This window comes from Physcomitrium patens, chromosome 18 (assembly GCF_059467195.1).
Source record: "Physcomitrium patens ecotype Gransden chromosome 18, ASM5946719v1, whole genome shotgun sequence".
NCBI lineage: Eukaryota > Viridiplantae > Streptophyta > Bryopsida > Funariales > Funariaceae > Physcomitrium > Physcomitrium patens.
The window spans coordinates 9,779,582-9,796,568 of NC_143427.1; the positions used below are offsets into that span (position 1 = coordinate 9,779,582).

Here is a 16,987-nt window from a genome sequence, read left to right on the forward strand (position 1 = left end):
TATGTAGCAAATATAATTTGCTACATTTTAGACTTCTTTGATATGTGATCACTACTTCTTGTGGAACTCATTCTTAAAATAGAAGATAATATCATATATATGTATTTATTGTAATTATTATTTAAGTAATATGAATAGATAAAAGTAGGTAAAATAGATTAATTATATAATATCTTTTAGGAAAACTTCTTAAAAACTTCATAGATTTTGTTTTGACTTTACACATATTTGTAGTTGATTAATAGATTAGAAATTTGGTCAATATATTGATCATGTGCCACACATATTGGTAGCTTACAAAACAAGCTAACTACACGGTACCTATATAGCAAACTTGCCTTGTAAGTCAAAATATGTGTTGTGTAAAGTCAACATGTTTTGAAGGTCCTATAGAATATTGTTACATAGCTCTTAGGTAGATAGTATATATAGAGGCATTAGTGAAGTCTTCTTCATACTTATGAATTATTTTCTTATTTTTAGTCTATTTTAAGATTCTATAGTTTTTTATCTTTTGGTAATAGCTATTCTAATTTCTTTTTAATATATATAATTTTTTAATTTTATTTCATCATATTTCTTTTAAAAAGTCTCACTTATTTATTTTCTTTCATTAAATTTTTGTCTTTAACACAAGATTGTATGATGTCCAAACTTAATGTAAAAAGTATAAAATATGAATTTATTAGATATTATGAAGGTACTAAGGCATGTAAGCTTATGTATTTAGAAACCAAAAAGATCATTAAGAATCATGGAGTAGAATTTTTGGAGCATAAGAGTATTTGTGAATACTTGGAAATGTGTCCAAGTATGAATAATGGTATGTTTGTGGATACATCTTCAATTCCAATAAAAAAAGAAAAAAAAGATGAAAAAAATGAAGATGGTAGAAGTATAAGTGAAGATAAAGAGCCAATAAAGATAGATCAAAGTGTCTATAATTACTAGAACAAGCAATAAAGACAATCAAGATGTTGAAGATAATGATGATGAGGAGTATCAACCATTAATTGTGAAGAAACAAGCTTTAAGAAAAAAGGAGGTTGCAAGAGACCTTGGAATGCAAGAAGATGAATCTTTATCAAATAAAAAGATATATCTTTTGAGAGTTAGAAAATGATTTGATAATTGGTGGATGAATCACATTTTTTTTCAAATAAATAAAGAATATATCAATGCTACATTCCTTGCTAATCCATTGATTTTGTGTGATGCAATAAAGTCCACAAATATTATGAAATAGAAGAATGTCATGAAAGAAGAATACAAATTAGTCATGAATAATGGAATATAGGAATTGATTAAATTCTACCAAATCAATCTTCAATTGATTGTAAGTAGGTATTTAGAATCAAGAAGGATGCAATAGGTAATATTATGAAATACAAGGCTAAATTTATTACCAAAGGCTACTAATAAGTTATTCATATTGATTTCAATGAGACATTTGCTTCTGTGGCCAAATTCAACATCATTAGAATTATTATGGTAATTGGAGCAGCAATGGACTTAGAGATGCATCAAATGAATGTGAAGATTGCTTTCTTAAATAGAAGATTTAAAAAAGACATATATATGTATATATATAGATCAACCTCAAGGATTTTTTAAAGAAGGTAAACAACACCTTGTTTGTAAGTTGAAGAAATCTTTGTATAGGCTCAAGCAATCATCAAGGCCATGGTATCAATGTACTTACATATTCTTCTGAAATGAAGGATTTAAAAGAAATAAGGTTGATCATTCCATGTATGTCATGCAATAAAGTGAATTCATATTAATTATCATCTTCTATATTGATGATTTGATCATCTTAATCAAGACATTAAAGATGATGGATTAATTGAAGATAAAGTTAGAAAAGAGGTATGAGATGAGTGATTTGAAAGAGCTTGACTATTGTTTAAGAGTGGAATTTGTGAGAAATTGTATTAAAAAGACCATTAGAATGAACCAAAGTAAGTATATTGAAGAGATGTTGAAACAATTCAACATGAAAGAATCTGAGTCTATGGATACACCTTTGGAGGCCAATTTGAAGTTGATGAAGCTTACAAATCAAGAGTTTGTTGAAATTGAAGGTCAAATGTAAGGTATTCCATACAAGGGAGTAGTGGACTTATTTATTTATGTAATAGTTGGCACAAGAGTGAATCTTGCATATATAATGAGTGTTGTGAGCCAATATATGTCAAAAGTTGGATCAATTCATTATGCAACTATTAAATGGATCATGAGGTACTTAAAAGACACTTTGCATTTAAAATTGTACCTTGGAAGTGATAACATTACTTTGCATGGTTATTGTGATGTGAATTTGGCTAGAAATACAAACGATAGAAGGTCAACAATGGAATATATTTTATTTTTGTTGAAATAGAAGCTATTTCATGGAATTGTAAGAAACAACCATCAATTGTAAGATCAAGAATGGAGGTGGAGTATATGACAATAAGTTATAGTACAATCGAAGCAATATGAATAAGACAACTTTTTGAGGATATTGGAATAGTATAAATAGAAGCAACTTCAATGGAATGTAATAATCAAGGATGTCTTGGATTTATAAAGAATCCAAAGCATCATTCAAAGATCAAACACATTAACATTCAACATCGCTTCATAAGAGAGAAGATTTAAATAGAAGTGATTGATATGAAGTATTATACAACAAAAGACATGCTTGCTAATTTGTTGACAAAGGTATTAGTAAAAGATAGACATTACATGTTGATAAAGGCATTAGGATTGAAAGACTTTAACTAATAGCAAAGTAGGAGTATTAAAGTAAATAAATAAAAATAAAAATAGAATAAGTTACATTATAGAAGATATTACTTTAAATAAGTTGCTATTGGTCAAAGAATTGGCTCTTGGTATATAAGAAGGCCAAGAGATAATTTAGATGAATGGACAAAAGATCTTAAGAGTATAAAAAATATATTAAAAATATATTCTTATAGTAGATAAGATATCAATGGATAGTTTCAATAGAATGCTTGATGGATGTATTCATCAAAAGATGGAAGTTTTCCATTAGGGCATCAACCAACACCTATAAGTAATGGATATTGGAAGTGAGAGATATCATATTCCATACTCTCTTTGTGAGCGGCCTTATTGATTTTGTATATTGTCACTTCAAAGTTCTTTTTCTTCAATACCAATTAATAATAAGCTGACCATCAATTATATAGAAGAAAAATGACAGCTTACCACACTTTAATCTACTTTTGAATACAAGCCAATAAAAGAAAATAAAAAAATAAAAAATAAAAAATCCTTAAAGAAAGGTTTTGAGAAAATCTAAAGAGCGTAAGATTATACACCATTAACAATAAGATCAAAGGATGTTCACAACTTCAAAAAATTGTGTAAGAATGGAGAGGGAATGGATTTAAATATATTTCCTTTCCAACAGATTCCAAACAACTCCATAAACCAATGCCAATAGTAACCTCAAAACATAATACTATAATACGATGTAATAAGTTAGGCATGACGATAATGGAAACAAGTCTATTGACGATGAGTGAGAAGTGTGCTCAAAGTTGGGAAAAAAAGAGGAACTGATGAGCCTCTATTAGTAACAGAAGGTGGAGCCTTCATCTCCCCCACCTCTCGATGGCTTAAATCTCTGTGAAGGGCTATAGCTCTATTTTCAGTTCACAATTTAGCAGTTGGCTTGCATTAAAGCATGCCATGGGTACACACAATTCACGTACTCAACTATTGTCTTAGTTTTAATCTGTGCATTGTGTTAAGAAAGTTTGGTCAGGTCACATGAGCTCGGAATGCTATTTCGATAAACTTAGTTTCTCTTACGGGCACCAAGAAAGTTGACCACGCATGTAACTGTAGATAGAATACGAATACAAAACTTTACATATGCCCTTGTGCAGATAAAAATAGAAACTGCACACACAAGCAGAGGAAATGAATGAACAGAGAAAAAATATTCAAACAGTAGAAAACACAATTGAATTTAATGCCTATACAATCCGATTAGGATTTTAGGATAAAAAATCAAAAATTACACAACAGAGTCAGAGATATTTATTTTTTGTGTCTACAATTAAGCATTTCAATCCTTTACATAATCTTTTGTACATGCAGCAAGATAATTGGTTCCGTTTCCAGCAGAATACAGAATACAATACACGAGTCATTTCCCCAACTTAGGCACCATAGCAGCCCAACTTAACGCTGCACCTAGCTGGGATGCAATGGTTCGACGTTCCGAGTAGCACTGCTGGGGACCAGCAAGGATTTTCTCCTTGAAAAGTTTACTCTTTCTCGTTCTGTTTGTCAAAATAATCAGATGAAACAATATTGTTAGGCGTGAGGTTGAATCCACGATATGAAAGTGGTTTAATTTCTACAAATATATTTCACCCTTAATATCTCTGAAGGGTACAGACGGTTTTATCAAAAACTTTACAGGAATCATGAATCTAACAATAGGACCATCTGTGCGGTACAATTTGAGAACCATTCAGACAGTGATGACCAACTGGAACATCCAGTACAACATCAGAGAAATGCCGCCAATTAAAGTGCTGAAAAGTGACTATCACAGATCCTCCAAAAGAGATGCAAAACTGCAAAAAATCAAATAAATGATTCACAAAACAGAATAATGAAAGCCATTGTGTTCATACAATGCACAGAAAAATGCACACAACAACAGATGTCTTGTACCAAACTCCAGGACCTCAGTTTTCCCAGAAACTAATCAAAATAAATCTGCTACGTACAGTCAGCCCAGCTTTCTCCAAATAAGAATGTAAAGAATCAGAGGTTTTTAATTAACCTGGGGCGAACAATGCTAAACCTCACGGAATTCATTTAAATTGAGATATTATTATTATTATGGATTAAGAATCAAAAGTAAAAAAATCAAAAAATTGTGGGGAAATTTGTTCTATAATGAGTAAGTATAAAATGAAGAGAAATGCAGTATAAATAAACCAAAATTCACTGAAGTAGAAACCTCAACTGAATGCGCCTCAAGTCTGAAGAAATAGACAACCCAAAATGGTTATGAATTAGACAAAGAAGAACCGGTATACCCCATGGCCATTTTGCAACAAATCACAAGACTGGCCAGCAGCAGTTAAAAAACTGCAAAACATTTCTGCTGACAACCTTCAACCTCGGCTATCGGAGGTTGACTGGTACCACACTACCATCGACCGGATCTAAAGCATCACTGAAGCCTCAACGTGATGTCGTACACAAGGAATGGGGTTGAATACTTGCTCAAAGTACTCAAATAATACTTAGCTAATAGAAAAACAACTGCCCTGTGTCATTCTCCAAACTATCAGCTGAAAAGATCTAATGGTTAAAATAAGAGACTTTATACAGGAGACAAAACGAGCCCCAAAAACCCTCTACTCCAAAAGAAGCAAAGCCGTACCTCCCAGAAGCATAAGTAGAGTACAGTCCTAACGATAAGAACTAAAGGGTTTTAATCAACAAGGCCTTGGGTTCCATAATTAAATGTTATTAATTTAAGCGGTATCGGGTTGATATTAGGTTGGTACATACTCGGCATGTGATGCAGCAAGAATGGCTGCTCCAATGCCTGAGCCATCCTTCGAAAGCTCTATGAAGACGTTTTTGGCTGCGTCCCCTAGGAGTTCACGTACAGCTTGTTGCATGTAGTTCCGGAACTTACTGTAGTGCTCATACAAACCACCGTCCATAGCCACGACGGTTTTCCCGCTTCCCCCAATGGAATTCACGGTGAGCTCATCGTGAATACCATTCACGTCATTTCGCCTGATAAAACCATTTGCTGTACTTCCATCCCTTCCAATTTTCTTTAATATTCCCACAATACCAGCAGCTGCTAATCTGGCCCCTCGCTGGCACACAATATCGCAAACAGCAAGTACAATTTTGCGAATCCCCAGTGTTGTGTTATGGATCTGCAACAGCATGTGTGTATACAGAATCAACGAGCTGCAAACGATACCATATAGCTTTGAGTGATAAGTCTCTGAAACCTAATAATATGATTTCGTATGTAAAAAGAACAATATCACGTACCCCATATACTGTCTTCAGAACTTCTGCAACCATTTTGAGGTCACTACTGTCATCATGATGCATTTTCGACATATCTGGTGTTCTGCAAAAGGGCCCATTTCTCTTTTAAAGACTGGCAAGCAAAGGCAAGTCTCTAGGTTTGAAAAACGTAAAAATGTACTTTTCAACATAAAATGATTACCACAATTGACCCCTGCATGCCGTGCCTTTTCTCAACCATGGAATCCTTCTGTGACGCCAAGGACAGCATTAAATACAATGAGGACAGACCAGATCAACCCCAGTCAGAAAGTTTTTAGATCCTATTAAAAATAACAAAACATACAAATGACACTCACAAAAACTAACACAACCATGAAAACCACCGACACATTTCCTAAAACGGTGAAAGTACGAACTGAAGTGTGAAGGCTTCCAAGAGCTTGTGTGGAACATGGGGACCGAAGATGCCAGCTTGCTGAGCCATTCTAACAAGTACACGCCTCACACAATCACCCAAATACATTCCCGAAATCATTTTCTCGAAGCCCTGCAACCAAAAGCCATATCATTCAGCCTCGTTCCAACGCAGGAAATAAACATATTAACAGAATAGAACATAGTTTAGATGCTTTACGTATTCTCCTGGATTCAGACTCTCGTTATCCAATAGCTCGTCCACGTAGGTCCGAGGCAAATGTGACGACCAAAAATTTCCCCACTCCATATTGATCACCTATCAAGGGCATAAACCTTAAATTAGTTGCTACCAACCTACCAGGAATTCAACATCATATGTTACATGAGAGGCAGCTCTAGAAAGATTCGATTTCGTCGGAACCATAGACCAGGTTTGCTGGTATCTTCTGTCGTCTGTAATGTAATAAAACCAGGCAAACAAAACCCAAAAATAAATAACCAGCTTTGGAACCGGGATTGCTACTAACCATCTGGCCAGACTTCGGAAGCTCGCCACCCCACTTCGATATAGATTCAGCTCGCTCCACATAGCAGGCGTTGGTGCCAGTACCCAAAATAACAGCTATCATGACGTCGTTATTCCAATAGCGACCACCAGCTAGAGTTCCTACCGTGTCGTTAACCTGCATAGTGCACCTTAGACGTAAGTGAATGGAACAAACCAAATTATCCATAACGTCAGTAGCGCGACTTCTCAGTGCACACCTTATTACTTAAAAAGCTCAGTGGCTGATACTAACGATAATTGGTAGCCAAGCCCTATTAATTACATTCCTGGAGCTCTCAGCTAGGAAGGGCCCAAGTCTCCATTCAAATATTATGAAGCCTTGAGCCTGAAATGCCAAATTAGTAGACTCGGAGATAGTCTAAATAAATTCTTATCTCTTTTAAGTTCTAACATATTTCTAACATAAAATATCATCAACAAGGTACTATAGAATTGCGTTCACTCAACCGTATTATTCAAAAAAAGTCGTCTGATTGTGCAGGCATTCAATGCATAAATTAATATTTCTATGCGAAAATGCACAACAAAAACAGGTTGCAAAGCAGCGACGTTACCAAAGCAGCAATCCTCATCTTGTACCCTCGCCGTTCAATGCTCCCTTGTAGAGCTGCAACCACATCCTGGCCGATCTGCAAATTCGAGATAACAGCTTGTTGATACACATTGATCGCACGGCTACAGCTTCAGGGTTCAATAAGCAACTAATATCTTCGTATCCTAGAAAAAAATCGCTCAACTACGTCAGAATCTGCACTAAGAGAAAAAATTAAATCTGCAGATGCTGTCAGAAAAATTACTGAGTCAGTGCAAGCAAGTTCAAATGCCATTTTGCCTCGCTCTCACTCAGATGCTTTAAAAGGAAGAAAATTATACTATTCACATTTCACAAAATGAACAATACATTCAATAGAGAGGACAAGTAGGGCAACGTACTGCATCGTTGACTTTAAAGCCCTTGGTCCACTGCAAGAGAGTACCAGAGTTCACAGCGGTTTGCTTACAGGGAAAGGAAAAGGTGAACCCTATCTCCCGTGACTGACCTTCGTGCAATCTAAAATCCTCACCTTCTCTTGCCACAAAGCTAACCAACTCCTTGGCAATAAAATCAAACAATTGTTCGCTTGTTCCAAGCATCAGCTCAGGAGGAATGGCAACCTCCTCATATTCTTGTTTAATTACTCTACCCTCCAGCCCACCCAATTGGGTACGGAGCACCCGGAAGTTTGTGCCACCCAAATCCACAGCATAATAAAGGCCTTTCTCATTCCTGCTCAACCCCAATTGACCCGATGCTATCAGAACATCGTACACAAAAGTCACCAACATACATACTCACTGAACCTATTTGTTCAGTATATCAGTATGTAATACCAAGGACTGGAATATAATGTAAAAAAAAATACTGGTCGGAGAATTCAAGCAGCAAATAAAATCCATAAAACCAAATCCTAAAGAATGTTAGTTCGATAAAATCATCATTCAAAATACTCAAAAAAAAACGCTAGTGAATATAAGATTAGTCTAAGATCGACTGACCAAGAAAAATCTGACAACGGAGACCATTAGCAGTAGCAGCAACAAAAATAATAATCATCAATTAACAATAAAATCAAATCTAAAATCAAATCAAATAAAATAGAATGAAACTCTCTGAAACAGACTATTGATTACCCTCAAAACTTATCCATTGATTCTCTTCGTGCAGCAACTTCGAGCGATAAAAAAGAAAATTCAGAATGCTCTTCCATCCCACGTTGAAAAATAAAATCAGTTTCTGTAAAATGTGTCTTGCTCGAGTGATTTACCGAAAGCTCTTCTGATCAAATAAATTGAAGGGCTGACTTTAAACAACAGATAAAACATCTATAGTAGAAAAGATATCGACTTCTAAACTGCACACGAAGCTAAGATCAGGCAAATCATTTCTACTGCATCGAGGATTCCACTATTCGGAATCAATACGAAGCTGTGCTAATCGATTAGGTGGCTACCACAACTTACAGAAAGTTGAAGAGAAAAGATTATAGTCGCACGCTCTGCGAGCAAATGAAAATAAGATAGAAGACCATGAAATAAGGTGCCAACTGTACTGCATTGCCCAATTTTCTATCTGACGAAGGAGGGCCAGTCACTACTTGTTCCGACTACAACTCACTACTACCCTGGTTCACAATTTATTCACCCTAAAAGACACAACTTCGACAGAAAAACCTCCAAAAAAGTAGATCTCAAAACTACCAAGTTACAAAACTTGGGCCGCATGCAACATGTAACATCTCGCTCAGACGAACACCGTCAGGAGTAGCGAAGAGGGTGCAGTTTTACGTCCAAATCGAAAAGCTGGAGAAATTATACACTGAAAGACGAGGACCAAAGCAAATTCCTAGAAAAAATATGTAAAACATTGAGGATAAAAATAAATAAAAAAACAAAAATAAAACGGAAAAGCAGAAACAAAACAACTCACCCGTCTGGCAAGTGGTCAATAAATGTAGGCAGCATCTTAAGCTTGCTACCACCTTCCGAAACAAGACCAGCATGCATCTCGACTGCCATAGCATCCACAACCTGCCTCAACCGCGGCAGAGGCGTCTCACAAGCCTCCTGAAACTCCACTAAAATTTTCCGCGCTGTGTACTTTTGCGATCGGACTTTCACTCGCTGCGTCAACACCACAGCTGCAGCAGCGCACGCCGCAGCTGCACAGGCGATATACACCCCCGCCATTGCTTTCGATTGCCCCATCTCTCTCCTCCTCACAAAACTGTTCTCCCTTCCTGCCTTCCTTCCTTCTCTCCTTGCCTCAACTCCAACCCTCACAAAACACTCACCTCCCGCAGATCGCCAATGTATTACCCTTCGAATCCTCAAAACATCGACTTCATCGAACGTCAACACTGGAACACGAACCAGTGGCCTTCAACTATGTTTCCCAGCGCTCCAAGCACCAAATTCCCTCCCGCCAGATTATTATATTTCTGCAATACCTTGCCTGCACTGCATCCGCCATGGCAACCTTCCCTACATTGCCATGGACGTCACTCCGATCGATCCAACGCTCCTCTCGCTAACCCGAACTTCGACGCACAGGCAACACAAAACTAATGAAAAAAAAAAAAAAAAAAAAAAAAAAAAAAAAAACACATGCACACAAACACACACAGACTTCCCAAGACTCAAAGCCCCTCGACGCAGCTGGGAGGGCAACGATTGTTTCCACCCTGACGAAACTTGGAGGCTGTTCGTCTCCGGTTGACGGAGTCCGACGATCGTTGAACTCAACGGACGAACGACTTCCGACGTGGCTTGCTCTGGCAGCGGGATCGACCCTTCAAACAGGCAGCCAGGTATTATGGAGACTCACTCCCATTGTCCTGTTTTTTTTCCTTTGTTTCCTTTTTCTTTCCCCATTTCTGGGTTAGTGTTTTTGTGTTGACTGGTGATGTTGAGATGGACCCCTAAGACCCAGGTGTGAGAAAGGAACATCCTTGAGATGAAGGGGCACATGAACCATCCTTCCCCTTTTTTAATTTATTTTTAATTTTGTGCATTGTCTTCACCTTTATTCTTGTTCCCAATCTCTCTGCATGTATCATATTTGTGCAGTTGCAAAGAAGCACATGTTCCCAAATTCATAAGGAACTTTATTGTAGTGACCATGTAAGGAGTCCTTTGGTGACAGGAATAGAGACTCCCAGGACACACAATTTTGTGGAAACTTTGTTCCTCTGACTCCCCCCCCCCCTAAAACCAGAGCCAAAAATCTAGGGCTCTGTTTCACATTCCTGAATCTATTGTGCTCTTCTTCTACAGTGTGTCCCCATTGGATGCACCATGCATGCTAACTATTGAACCCCACTTGTGAGTTTCAATCTTACTTTGGATTAAATCTGTACTCTGTGGCTAAACTCGATTTAAAACTTCCATGTCACACACAATATTTGTTTTGGTTTATGTATGTAACAAAAAACAACTAACCAGCTAACTTTGGTTGTGTTGGAATGATGGATTTTTTTAGTTGGGTGGAATGGTTTTGTTTCAACCCTTTCTCAAGGAATTGTGTGGATTATGATTGACTTTTCACTCATCCCATTTAAATCTGTCAAGTAAAACTTGGTGGTGTGGAGTTTATTTATCAATAACTTCAACTACTGTATTATTGATGTCATTTAATTGTTAGGGCTACACACTCTCAATATGGCATATGATGGTCAATGTTACATACTGCTACAGTACAATTAACCACTGTCCATTATCATTATTAATGTTTTTACTTGAACACTACGGCAGTTTATGCAAGAATTTAGTGGAGGTGGAGGGTTTTGTACATACCTACATACATACATCCAAAAAAGTTACAACACTCTCACAATTTCATTATGAAATGTCAAAAGATAATATGAATGAGCTCAACAATATATTCTGATCCATTGTTTTCATTCATGGTTGGTTTGCAATAGGTTTATGTAGTTAACCAATGGAAATTCAACCAGGATGACTAGTCCAGCGTAATACTAATAATGCAGATATCAACCCATGCTTGATATTTTGTTACTTTTTTTCAATCTAGTTATTGTATAAAAAAATCAAAAAAATCAACTACAACCCATGTGAATTTTTCAAATGCAAAAGTAAAAAAATGCTCCCAGCTTAAAGGCATAGCATATCTGCCATAACAATAATGATAATGTTCTCAATGTGGGTTCATAAAATTAAACCAAGATCCATATTTTTTGGGGGCCCATATACATAAATAATGGAATGAGTGTCTTCGAAGTCAGAACATGAGTGGAGGGCAGACTTGTGGATCCACCTATGCACAAATCATGTGGACAGATGAATCAATGAATGTATAAGGCATCATCCCTAGGATACATCCTTTAGACATGAAAAGAGGGGTGTTCAGATAAAATAAAAATAAAAATAAATACTAATGATAATAATAATAAATCAGCTCTACTGCACTACTAATACCCCTGCATATTTGTTTTTGGACCTATGAACACATATATACTGCCTCAATTCTTTATTGGAGTGGACAGCATGGATTTGCACAAACATTGATATGCAAAAGAACCCAGTAGTACTAGTAATATTAATAATAAAAACAACATTGGAAAAATATGGTTGTATTTGAAAGATCACTGGGATTTTTAGTGTAGTTAAGTCTTGCTCTAGTTGATGAAACATATGTTTATTTTTAGTTTAAATAAAATTTATTTAATTTTAATAAGAAAAGAAGTTCAACACAGTTAGAGTCTGTCAATTAGAAAATGTTTTAGATAAGAGATTTCACAATGAAACCCCAAGTTAAGTGCAGACTTTTTTTCTACTTGATTCCTATCTTATTGAGATTAACCAAGTTAAAAAATACTGCAATAATTCACACCTTGGCAAAAATGAGATATCCATTTTCAATCAACAGATATTTTATAAATTAATAACAATTTTAGTACAAATAATCCAAATATTTATTCGTCTAAGCTTCTTCTCTAAATTTCACATTCATATCTTTTTTGGTGATGCATTCTTACTAGACAAGGGACAAAAAGAAAGAATATACTTTTGTAATTATGGAAACAAAGCCAAAATGTGAGTGTTTGTTGAGAAAACAGATTGTGGTTCAGACCATTGAGCAATGATATCTTTAAAATAAAAGTTTAACTAAACACTTACTTTAACAATCCAATGAGTTGACAAATCCAGGTCATATCTATATAAAAAAAATTGACAAGAAATGCCATATTTGAAAATAAATAAATAAATAAATAAATTCATGCAGCAAGTCACAACTTTTAATAATTCACCTTCAAATTATTCTGAGGGATGACACTCCAACCATATTACAAAATTCTTTGCCACAAAGTTCTAACATTCCTAGAATCACACTCAAGCATGACTCACACATGTGTCAACAATTTTCTCCTGTGTTGGAGTTTGCTTTTATTTAGTTACTTACATCTTTCTTCCCACAACATGTTGTAAATGCTTGCCATGCTTTCCAGAAATAGTCATTGTCCTTCCTTCAAAAGGGAGTATTTGTATTCCTCTTTCAGAAAACCACAAAGTTGGCCAACTGGAAGTCAAACCCAAGCCTGAAGCCATTCCTTCAAAATTCCTCACTGAACCCTGTTTCATACCACACCACACCACTTGTTGGTTTCATTATATCCCAAGGATTCCAAAAGCCTCTTGCTCTCTCTCCATTCACACTTTGGTCTGTTGAAGGAGGTGCCCAAATTGACATTTCCTGGGTCATCAAATGCCCACTCAGCTCTCCAAATCACTCTACCCCAATGGTACTCACTTGGGTTCCTTCTCACGGTTCATGTATGCAAGGCATTCTTGATTATAAATATATACATATATATATATATCAGTGGAAACTAGTGCCATTGGCCACAAAAAAAAAACATTATAAATTGTGTGTTGTAAATTAGTATTTTATTTGAAGTTTCATATGACGTGAAACTCCATGTTTCATGCCTTTTCACATTGTGGTGCCTCCAAACTCCACACCTAGTGATCTTACAATGCTACTTCTCTGCAATATGCAACAACATGCAATTTTTTTTTATCTTTGATTGATCAAAAGTTGAGTTATTGCTTCATTTTGATGAGAACAATGAGATATGCAGACAATGAAAGATGGCTTTTGTCTCCTTTGATTTATACCATGAGCTGTTTTATATAAGAGGTATAAAGTGGAAGTTGGGATAGTACTTGGGATGTCTGAATATCACATCTTTGAGGCAAGCCAAGTCACACAGACAGATGGACAAATATATGTGTAGATTTATAGATATATAAAATAAATAAATAATTAAGGATGTAGCTTGGTATTTGCAGGGGCTCTGGATTAGGCAACACTTTCAAGGGTACTGTTATGAACTGGATCAATAAGTAAGTGTTGTGAATGTGTTACATGGACAAGACATCCAATTGTGAGATGTAAGAGCTAATCCTACAGTCTTGTCACCAATAACAACATGGCTTGATGGTGAATTGACACTACTAATGTTGTGTGTATTTAAGCATTTCTTCCATTTAAACTATGTCTAAATATATAATTTTTTTTCTTTTTGAGGCATAATAATGATATTTCATTGTTACATTTGAATATATATAAACATATATAATTTATTGAATGTTTTTTATTTTATTTTATTTTATTTTTACATATAATAAATATGCCTATGTATGTGTAATTGTGTCTACATATAGGAGTGTATATTTATGTAGAAATCATACAATATTTTTATGTGTATTAATGCATCTCAATTTGGATTTTCTTTTTTCTTAAAATGTATCACCGTTTCTACCAATATTTTTAAACCAATGTTTTAATGAATTACCAATACTTTTGGATTTGTTAAAGTGGAATCAACCTCAGCTAAATTATTACACTAAAATCAAACAACTTATCACACAACTGATCATATTATTTTTGACTTTCAATTTCCATCTTCTTTACCATTAAACCCATCAAGAATCTTGACATAAATATCCCATCATGTGTATATGCAAACAGAGAGAGAATAAACCCCTATTGAGAACTGTTTCCACAGTTCATAACTGACTGTAACAACTGGTGCTCCAAGTGACAACCAGCTGTCCAAAAGCAGAGTTTAGAAAACCCTAAAATGCAAAAGTAAATGCACCCAATGGGAAGAGAAAAAAGAAAAAAAGAAAAAAAAAGGCATGAGGTACTTGCTGAGGCAACTCACTGTTGGCCCTTTCAGATAAGCAATGACCCCCACCAGTGAAAATTACAACCTGGGCCTTTAGTTTGGTAATCAGACATTACAAAAGCAAGGGAAGTTCCCTATTGGCATGGCCACATACATGAGCAGGCAAACAGTTAAAAGAAGAGGAGGAAGAGTAAGGGGCTGTAGTAGTCACTGCTTAATCAGCAGCTAGGAAAGGGCCAAATCCTTACAGAAATTGACTGTGGAAGCATCAAAGCAATCCTTGCTGAAGTAAAGTGTGCAGTAGAGAGGAAAAGCTCTATCCAAGCTATGCACCCCTTCAATACAGCTTAGACAGAAACTGCACCCCATGTTGGGTGTCACATCCATAGAAGCTTTTTATTGTAGAAGAAAAGAGTGGGGAGAGCACAACTTTACACATATGTTGCTGTCACTGTGCTTGTTCTAAGAGGGAACCTAGGCTGGGGGGTTGCAATTTGTTGTAGTAGTGGGGGGTGGAAGTGTCTTGTGGGAGAGTGAGAGTGTGAGTGCAAGAGAGATTCTATTGTAGTGAAGTGTCCTCATGTGGCATTGCACCCCATAATTTTCCCTGCCCCCAAAATAATATAGAATGAAATATCCATGCTTTTTGCTATGCGTTGGAAAAGCCAGAGCCACCTGTCTACTCTTGAGATTTTTTATTTTATTTTATTTTATTTTATTTTTCCTCCTGCGGTCTGCCCAGCAGTAATGGGAACACTGTATCAACATGTTTCAAGAGAACATGAATGTTACTCCTTTTGGGGTGGGGGTCATTAGACTGGATTAAAACATGAGACAAAGTATGCTCTTGCACACACACATAGAATGCATATCCAAACTACATACAAACATATACATACACATACATATTTTACATGCACTCACATACATATACATACATACATACATACATACACATACATAGTATTTGCATGGGGTGGTTTTTCACACATGACAATAATGTTCTGAATTGGCAACTGCAATGGGGTCTGTTCACCTAGCCCCTAAATCATGCCACTGTTTGCTTGATTGTTTACATGAGTGAACCAAAGCACAAGTCTGTGTTGACAGAATGGACACTTGATTTGCAAGGCTGGATCCTCTCCCACTCTTTGTCTAGATCCAATGCAACAATAGCAGGCCCAACAAGGGACTTCCACTGAGTTGCAGTGCTTGGATGGAATCATGCTGTCTTCTGTGACTATCTCAGTTCAGTTCAGTTATTATTTATCTATTTTATTTTCTTTCAGTGTGGAGTCACTCATGATCTTGTCACTTTGAAGCTTCCCTTAAAGAAAAACTGGTGAGGAATTAGAAGCCAAACTCAATGTCTTGGCAAGTGGTCTCTTTCATGATTGAATTCGTTCCTGGAAAAGCACCTTCTCATTAACCTCCTAAAGGACCTCTTTCTCCCCCTCTACCACATTAGGGGAAGCCAAATATGAAGCTTTGTATGTGAGAGTGGTGATTCCTATTGGTTCTCCTGTATTCCAACCATTTGTCTAATCCCACGTGAGGAGAGGGAGAGAAAAAGATAGCTAAAACTACTAAGAAAAACCCTAAACTTATATCTTACTTAGGAATTGCCCCATATTCTTCATTCTCCACCAGAATTCTACCTCTATTTGGTCCACACAACATACCGTGAAGAGTTTGTTTGCCCATGTGTTGAGAAATTGGTGCTGCAAATACGAAACGGGGAAACCAGAAGTTGTGAGAGGCGGCGGCGGCAGCAGCAGGAGCGATGGTGGTAGTGGTGGTGGTGGAGGCAGGACAGAGAGTACTAAGGACTCATGATTGCTGGCATGCCCCAACAGGTGGGAGTGTTATTGTGAGTATCCTGGCTCTCTCAACTCTCTCTCTTGTAAGTTGGTACTTCGATACCTACCATAACCATACTGGCGGTCAAGAAGCCTCCAGCTCCCCTCCCTCGTCCTCGTCCTCCTGTTCACGAAACTAGAAAAGGGAGACAAGTTTGTTTGCACACCCTGCCCCTTGACTTCATTGGGCAATGAGTAGGTTCTTAAAAGGCTTTCATCCATGCAGTTCCTGTTTAAGAGGTGGATGAAACACTGTACAAACATGCAAAGATTGTGGGCATCCCGTTCTATTATTTTGTCAGAAGCGGGGTTAACTTGACAAATCAACCCACGGATAGCCTTGAGCACAAGAAACGCAATACGATGACGTTATTGAGGATACATATGGAAAAATGATCACACTAAAAAGG

The 16,987-nt window shown here is 36.5% G+C and overlaps 1 protein-coding gene across 1 annotated transcript; it reads right to left on the bottom strand.

Moving 5' to 3' along the window:
- Nucleotides 1–4,033: 4,033 nt before the first annotated feature.
- Nucleotides 4,034–9,939, bottom strand: LOC112294977 (hexokinase-1). Its single transcript, XM_024546009.3, has 9 exons — nt 9,495–9,939; nt 7,961–8,294; nt 7,582–7,656; nt 6,987–7,142; nt 6,677–6,775; nt 6,459–6,589; nt 6,061–6,142; nt 5,557–5,939; nt 4,034–4,304 (listed from the first exon to the last, which is right to left on the bottom strand). Exons 1-9 carry the CDS (start codon nt 9,770–9,772, stop codon nt 4,169–4,171), a joined length of 1,674 nt encoding a protein of 557 aa, XP_024401777.2. The 5' UTR covers nt 9,773–9,939; the 3' UTR covers nt 4,034–4,168.
- Nucleotides 9,940–16,987: the final 7,048 nt, after the last annotated feature.

Excerpts from the sequence above, each read along its gene's own strand:
- LOC112294977 (XM_024546009.3), bottom strand. The coding sequence starts at position 9,772 with ATGGGGCAATCGAAAGCAATGGCGGGGGTGTATATCGCCTGTGCAGCT. Across the intron at positions 8,295-9,494 it reads ATTGACCACTTGCCAGACGG|GAATGAGAAAGGCCTTTATT; the intron begins GTGAGTTGTTTT and ends GGGGTTGAGCAG. Across the intron at positions 6,776-6,986 it reads TTCCGAAGTCTGGCCAGATG|GTGATCAATATGGAGTGGGG; the intron begins GTTAGTAGCAAT and ends TGCCCTTGATAG.